The sequence below is a fragment of the Herpailurus yagouaroundi genome, unplaced genomic scaffold (genome assembly GCF_014898765.1).
Source record: "Herpailurus yagouaroundi ecotype Mexico unplaced genomic scaffold, PumYag 197, whole genome shotgun sequence".
Taxonomy (NCBI): Eukaryota; Metazoa; Chordata; class Mammalia; order Carnivora; family Felidae; genus Herpailurus; species Herpailurus yagouaroundi.
The window spans coordinates 21,655,557-21,663,591 of record NW_024412428.1 but is presented as its reverse complement, the minus strand read 5'-3'; the positions used below and the strand labels follow the sequence as shown (position 1 = coordinate 21,663,591).

The following is an 8,035-nucleotide window of genomic DNA, read 5'->3' as shown; positions in this document are numbered from 1 at the left end:
ATACGGTTTGGGGAACACTTGTAACATATACCTGCACAAATACATTAAAAAGGCTTCGTGTTACTTCTTATTTGACAGTGCTTCCCATGAAATTCAGCATATCATGTAAGCCTAATTATCCTAGTTAGTTTAACATCTCTCTCTTTCTCTTTTTTTTTTAAATAAGGAGAAAGAACAATTCTTTTGTGATTTTCCAGGGACTTTCTGGAAAATCCCAGAGTTAATTCTAGGCCAAAAAAGACTTCATTTAGAATTTTATTTTTTTTTATTTTTATTTTATTTTATTTTATTTTATTTTATTTTATTTTATTTTATTTTATTTTATTTTAGGGGGGAGTTTGTCACAAATATCAAAAGGTTTTAAAACACTTAGTCAAATCGGATCATAAGTCACTGTGAAATAACTCTTATTTACCTACTTTAACCACCGTCATAATTAAAGACTTTGAAGGTAAATACAGAAGTTAAATAGTTGTAAAAAAAATTAGTTCTTTTAATAGCAAAGAATCAACTTTTTTTAATTAATCAAAGACGTGGTAGAGACAACCAAAACATGGGAGATTATTATTTATTTATTTATTTAAAAAAAATTTTTTTTTGACGTTTATTTATTTTTGAGACAGAGAGAGACAGAGCATGAACGGGGGAGGGTCAGAGAGAGGGAGACACAGAATCTAAAACAGGCTCCAGGCTCTGAGCTGTCAGCACAGAGCCCGACGGGGGGCTTGAACTTACGGACCGCAGATCGTGACCTGAGCCGAAGTCGGCTGCTCAACCGACTGAGCCACCCAGGTGCCCCGAGTGTCCAACTCTTAATCTCAGCTCAGATCTTGATCTCAGGGTCGTGAGTTCAAGCCCTTGGGCTCCGTGCTAGACATGAAGCCTACTTAAAAGAAATTTTTTAATTAAAAAATTAAAAAAAAAAAACTTCATTAAACTTGTTCTAATCTTAGCCAGCTTGATCACACACAATATTCCTTTCCAAAGACTCCTTTTCTACAAATATTCTATAACCTTTTTGGTATCCCTTCAGATTTTGTTCTCCGTCTTTCCTCTTTCCCATTCTGAAATAACTAGTCTCACTATAGGACAAAATTACTTGCTTTCCCTCAACAAAAAATGCATGTCCATTCCTCATGCCTTCTTTTACTGAAAACACACATCCTACTTTCCTTTGCACATGGAGATTTTTTTTATTATTATTTCTAGTAGCTTTAATTAAATATATTAGAATTTTTAAACCCTTAAAGACCTTAATTTCTAATAAAAATAAAGAAGTAAACAATTGTGAACTATCTTTTACATTAACATTCTGTGGCTTGGCAAATTTATAAGTACTTTTCATAATTTCTAAAAACGTAGACCTTCTCATAGTAAATTTTTCAGTGTGACACAAAACGTGTTTACTAACAACCCCCCCCCAAATCTGTAGTTCCTCTATAAAAGGAAACTAAAAAGTAGATAAACCTATGTCTAGTAATGAATGTTCCAGTGTTTTATGTTATTTGGAAATAATCTAGAAATTCAATGACTATCCATCGTTTAATTTAACTTAGCAAAACTTCAAGGTTTCAGGTTACCGAAAAGATTTGGGGAAACTATTTAAAAAGTTTACCCAAAAACTTTCATCTCACTTACATCTATTTAGTTCACTTCTTTTGAGCAATTATTTTTGGATTGCTTAGGAAAATTTCATCATTCCAAGTTATTTTTCTACCTGACAGATTTTGTAACAGAGATGACATGAAATTATTTGACTAGTATAAGGAGGCTGAATGAAGTTGTATGACTGCTTTATATTCAGTGTTGAGAACTCTAAAGACATGTCTATGTTAATTAAACCAACAAGCTTAAATAAGCCTTAATACTGAATGTTTTCCCAGATCATATGAACCTGAAAAGCATTTGGGTTTAGTTTCGATTATATTTTGGAGAATTTTGTGAATAATCGATACAAATGTTTAATTTTCTTTAAGCCAGTTAAATAGAGCTCTTTTACAAATTAATTTTGTCAATACTATCCAGAGGTAGAAAATACCACACATCTACAATACATATACATAGATGTACTTAAATATATAGACCAATGCAAACAGAGACCTTATAGCTTTCATTTTAAGATTGTAGCCATGAGACAGGTATGGTAATGCAAAACTCACTAGCTTATAAAAGAACAGTTGGAATAAGTTAAATTTACCTATTCAGGTGGCTGAATCTTTTTCTGCAATATTTGGGGAGATGACATTGAAGATTTGTATTTGACCTTGACAAGCAATTTTATGAAAGCTGTCAACTAGATTTTGGGCAAGGGACCTTCTGTGGCAGTTTGTATTGATAAAAAGCCTCCCTCCACCCCGCTTTTTTTCTTCAGTCTTAGGAAGTGGGAAATGGTTTAGATCAGAGTTCCTGGGGAAAACCCGGTAAAACATGTACATGTCAAAGACACAGGGAAAGAAGTAAGTTCCTCCAAAACTACTTACAAGCTTTTGAGATAAATGCAGGAGATTTGGGGACTGGTAAAAAGGGTAGGTGGACTTTGAATTGATTTTAGAGCTGCATTTCTGGTTTTGCAAAGATCTGTAAGATAAGAACAGGTGCTTTTAATTTCTCAAGGAATTGGATTGTAACTTAAATGATATCACAGGTTGGTCCACCCATCCAACCACATTATTTTCAATATGCTTTTTATATCAGGGAAAATATTTCCAACGAAGGTGGAATTCAAAAGATTTCTATGTTCTGGATTTCGAGTTGTTTGTAATGTTTTAGTAAACCCACAAAAGCTTGGGAAGGTTTTTTTTCTTTTCGTCTGTATTCATAGTTTGTATTTTAGCTTAGGGGAGAATACCTAAGAAAAACTCCTGTCAAGCATTGAATACCAGCTTTTAATCTGTCCAACTTCCGATCACAGGACTAGCTACTTAAAAACATCCTTTTAAATACCTTGTCAATTTTTAGCTGAGACAAACAGTAAATATTCCTAGCAGTTTTAAATAACTCCTTGGACTCCAGGAGCATCCCCAGAGAGGGTGCAAAAGATCTTATTTTCTCATACTGGTTACTGTGGACAGAGATCCAGGAGAACAGACTCTGGTAAGAGTTCTCACACCAAGGCAGCTTCTGCCAGTTTTTCCTAGGATACATCTGCAGGCTTCTAGTGGAGTGTGAAGTAGGGTGTAGCTTTGGTATCTTCCAAAATTTGGCAAGGTTTTCCAGTAATTTTAACTTCACTTTCCCTTGGCTGTTTAAGGGAATAAGGTAGCAATTTACCTGACACTCCCTCAGAGTCGTGTCACCTCTCCTTCAAGCGTAGAGACAAGGGTGTGTGTAAGCCACCAAGTTGGTGGACTTTTGTTTATGGTGCTGCAGTCTTCTCCGGAGTGGAAAGATGACTCAGGATTACTGAAGTGAGTACTCAAATAAGGGAGGATAGAGGGGAACGGCAGGAGTTACCTCAGTCTTACAGTCTTATTTTATGTACCTTTTGTGCTTTTAATTTTTCATGAGCCTTTTGCAACAAATCTTTCAATGAAGGTATTTTGGATTTTTGAAGCCTTTTGAAGGCTTCTGCATGCAGGTTAAAACAGGTGCTTACCATCCTGTTGGTTTGATTTAGGAACTCTTACTTTTTGAATGATCTTAACTAATTTGACCATTCCTCATAATGTCCATTGTGTTCTAGGTTGTAATTTACCTGAGGGCTTATAGCAGTTTGCTAGGACCCTACCCAAAAATGGAGTCGAACCCATATTTTCTGTCCAGCCATAGCTAGTGGTAAATGGGGTACAACCCACATTTCTGTCTGGCCATATTTTGGGGCCCCCAAACTGATGGTTACCAAGCCAACTTCTTAAGGACACGAAATAAGCTTAGTAAGATTTTGTCATTTTGCAAATGTTTATAGCTTCCAGGGTTATAGTTTTTAGACTTAAAATAAGCAAGTGTGCCAGAAGGTGGTATGCTTTGGAATTTAAGGATCCCTTTCTCTTTTTCTTTTTTAAGCTAAGTGGGTTTCTCAGAGGCAGATTAATGCCTAAGAGGACATGCTGCTGGGTTGGGGATTGTGTGGTGTTTTACACTGTGCCTAGTTGCACCAAAATTTGCTGAGGTTAGTGGGCGACCTAGTGTTAATGTAACAACTGTCTTATCCTACCCCAGGGATCTTAGAGTTAGGTGGTCAGCTAATAGCTTTTAAGTGCTGAACCATGTCTACCAACTTTGCAGCTTTTGGTCTCCAGGATTCCAATCAGCAATAGAGTTTATCAACACAAAATGAGACAGACATTTTCACCTTAATGCACCAGCAGGAACCAAAAGGTGTTCCCCCAACCTGGCCAAGAGACAGGCCAGTACACACCATGGCCAAATCTCAACCAATGGGGACCATAGCCTGGGATTCCACACAACAGGAAGCTATAGATTGAACCAGGAGTTCCCAGTGTGGACTCTGGGGGCTAATCAAGGGCTGGGATTTCCAGTCAAATGGGGAATTTTGGACTGCAAAGCTGATCAGATTAGCTCAGTGCCAAGAGAGCAGAGCTCAGAACCAAGAGGAACTTACTGTGTGGCCCTTAGAAATGGCAAGAAGGACAGAGAACTCAAAGGGCTTGAGGGTATCACGTTTGTGTTTCTTGTTGTCCCCGAAGCCATTGGAAGTTTTCCTTTGGATCCAAATGCTCCCACCAAATCTGTTAAAAAAAAAAAAAAATTCAACTGCGTAAATTTAAAGATCTACTTGCTTTATTCAATGATTCATGAATTGGGCAGCATCCCATCTAGTAAGTAGAGAGGAAATCTGCAGAGCTGTGAAAACGGAAGACTTCTACAAGCAGAAGGGGTGGGAAAAAGAAGCTACTAGCAAAAAAAAGTGGATTGTTTCAGTCAAGGTCACCTTTCTTTGGGGGACTGAGGGAGTCTACCAGGTGGATTTTCTCACTAGCTGACCAGGAAATTCAAGTCTGACCGGTTATTGTATTACTGGGAGAGGATGAAACTGCAATTAGGTATTAAGCCTCAGTCTGATAACAGGGGGTTAGCACAAGTGACTCCATTTGGAGCCTGTTGTCTCTTTTTTAACAGACGTTAAAACTAATACATTATTATTTTTTATCTTAATGTAGGTGAAGAGAACTGGCCTTGTGGTGGTGAAAAACACGAAAATTGTTGGTCTCCATTGTTCTAGTGAAGATTTACATGCTGGGAAAATTGCTCTTATAAAACATGGGTCAAGGCTGAAAAACTGTGATCTTTATTTTTCCAGAAAACCATGTTCTGCTTGTTTGAAAATGATTGTAAATGGTAAGTGTAGATAAGGCTTGGTTGGGGATTAATAGTATTTATCTAAGAATAATCAAGATAAATTGCTTTCACACCACTGAGATAATTTAGAACTATAAATACATATCAGAATACAGTTGGTACACTGTAAACAGTGTCAGAAAACATGAATCTGGTCTCTGCCCTGTTACTACCTAACTAGATGATTCTTCATGTGTTAGTAAACTAATGCTAGCTGCTATAACAAACACAAAAATTTCAGTGGCTTAATATACTAGACGTTTATCACCCACGTAATAGTCCAACATAGGTGCTGCTGAACAACAGGCAGCTTTTCTCCGTGTGGCTGATTCACAGGTGTTGGCATCTTCTGTCACATTGCTACTGTTGTCTTCTAGAGCCTTGAGTCCTCTGCATCCAGAGGCCGACTGAGAAAGAGCATAGAGAAGGCATGCCTTCCCCCCAAAAACGCTGGCCCTTCTGTTCACATCCACTGTGGGCTCTGTAGTTCCTGGCTGAACGGCTGTCTCCCAATGATTGTTCTGTACTTCAGAAGGAGAAGCACAGATGGTTAATGTTTAACTATCTCTGCTACATCAGACCGCTCACTAAAGCTCTTTATGCTTATGATTCTATTTTTTTTAAGTTTATTTATTTATTTTGAGAGAGAGAGAGAGAGAGAGAGAAAGAGCGAGAGTGCATGCACACAAGCAGGGGAGGGACTGAGAGAGGAAGAAAGAGAATCCCAAGCAGGCTCTGTGCTCAGCATGGAGCTCGACGCATGCCTCAATCCCATGAACCATGAGATCATGACCTGAGCCAAAATAACCAACTGAGCCACCCAGGTGCCCCTTATGATTCTGTTTTGTAGCCAGGTAAGTATGCAGGCATTCTCCCATTTAAAAAATATTATATCTTTTACATATTTTAACTGAGATTTTTTTTTTTTCAATGTTTATTTATTTTTGGGACAGAGAGAGACAGAGCATGAACGGGGGAGGGGCAGAGAGAGAGGGAGACACAGAATCGGAAACAGGCTCCAGGCTCTGAGCCATCAGCCCAGAGCCCGACGCGGGGCTCGAACTCACGGACCGCGAGATCGTGACCTGGCTGAAGTCGGACGCTTAACCGACTGCGCCACCCAGGCGCCCCTTAACTGAGATATTTTAACTGAGAATATGAATTATATATTTGGTTTTCATCCCATTCCTGGCACAGAGCGACTAAAAGCCTTGGAATTTCTGGAGTAATGAGAGTGATAGAGGTGTCTTGTTATTCCTGACAAGCCCCCTTCAGACACACCTGACTTTGTTAGAGAAGTGGCTTTTGGGAAACACCACTGATGGGGGCCCGGTTGCCAGGGGAGCTAACCAGGTGACTAGAGCGTTGGAAATCTCAACCTCACTCCTCAGACCTCTTCGGAAGGAAAGAGGGACTGGAGTTTGAGTTCAGTTACCAGTGTCAGTAATTTAATCAGTTGTGCCTCTGTAATGAGGCCTTCTTAAAAACCCAAAAAGATGGGTTTGGAGAGCTTCTGGGGAGAAATAAAAGGGCTTACATAGTTATTAATCCTCTTCTTCAAGTTGCTGTTTGGGTTATTTGTGTTACAATTTAATGTAACACATCAAATACCAAATGAGTGATAGAGGCTGTTAAGTAATACCTGAACTGAGAAGCAAAATAGTGATCCATGCAGGTTGGCATGTTATGAAAGGCTGGGGCTTAAGCTGGATCTTGATGGGTCAGATGTAGAGGAGGAAGAACACATTCCTGGTGAGGGGGACAGCACATGTGAGGTCATCAGTTTGTGAGAAGCAAGGTTTTGGGAGTCAGTGGTTTGAAATGGAGAATTATTATTGGTAAGAATAGTGGCAGGTGGCTTAAAATGATAGGTTGGGACTTTAGTGGAGAACTTTGAAAAACTGTATGGCCTTTGGGCTTTGTCTTATAGAACAGAGTTCCTACACTTGTTTTGAGGGAGAGCTATTTTCATTTACATGAAAGTCTTAAGACTAAAGACCAGATCCATAGTAAAGGCAATGCCCTTGAGCTACAGGTGGAAGCACTTCCAGAAGAAATGGTCACATGGCTAGAGCCTACTGGCCTGCAGCAAGTATTCAAGCAGGTAGAGCACAGATACCACTGGGTTCTATAGTCTTTTCCCTGCTGTTATGAGTAGAGAGATAGGTATGAGAGTGGTGGGGACAGTTTTTCCGTTTTCTTTTTTTTTACCAATTGATTGTGCAGATTGGATATTCATTTTACTTAGGTCACTTGTGTTAATTGACCTATAAACCCTATTATTAATAATATGGAGCCACTGAACCTTCTTGAGCAGGATGTAACATGATTAAAATTTCTATTATTACTTTTGAATTTTTTATTACTGAATTGAAACACGGAAAGATAGGAGGTTGAGAGCTCATTAGGCCGGGTGTAAACGTGGTATAAAATAGGTGGAGATGGTGGCATTGATATAGAAAGAAAAGAATGTGAAAAGAGCAAAATATGTGTTGACTGATCTCTCCTAGAGTCAAGGGAGAAAAATGAATAAAACATAGTTGTGTTTTGTGCTAAGCTGACTATGCTGGAAGCCCTCTTAATAGCCTCAGAGCTGTTAGAGAATCAGAATTAGAAGGAAAGAATTAGAAAGATAGGGGAGTGCAAGTAACTCACCACTGCTTCATGTCTTTGATTTAAGACGTTTGAACCTGGGAAAACAAAGGAAGTGTGGAAAATCAGGAAGGACCTACCATGG

The 8,035-nt window shown here is 38.7% G+C and overlaps 1 protein-coding gene across 2 annotated transcripts in view; it reads left to right on the top strand.

Moving 5' to 3' along the window:
- The window catches only part of CDADC1 (cytidine and dCMP deaminase domain containing 1), a 45,520-nt gene that overhangs the window by 14,048 nt on the left and 23,437 nt on the right, over nucleotides 1–8,035 (top strand). For both annotated transcript variants that reach the window (XR_005782415.1, XM_040448397.1), the window contains exon 4: nucleotides 5,121–5,298. Coding sequence is in view for 1 of the 2 variants with exons in the window: in XM_040448397.1 (XP_040304331.1) it covers nucleotides 5,121–5,298 (178 nt within the window). In the remaining variant the exon portion in view is untranslated. The remainder of the gene's footprint in view (nucleotides 1–5,120; nucleotides 5,299–8,035) is intronic.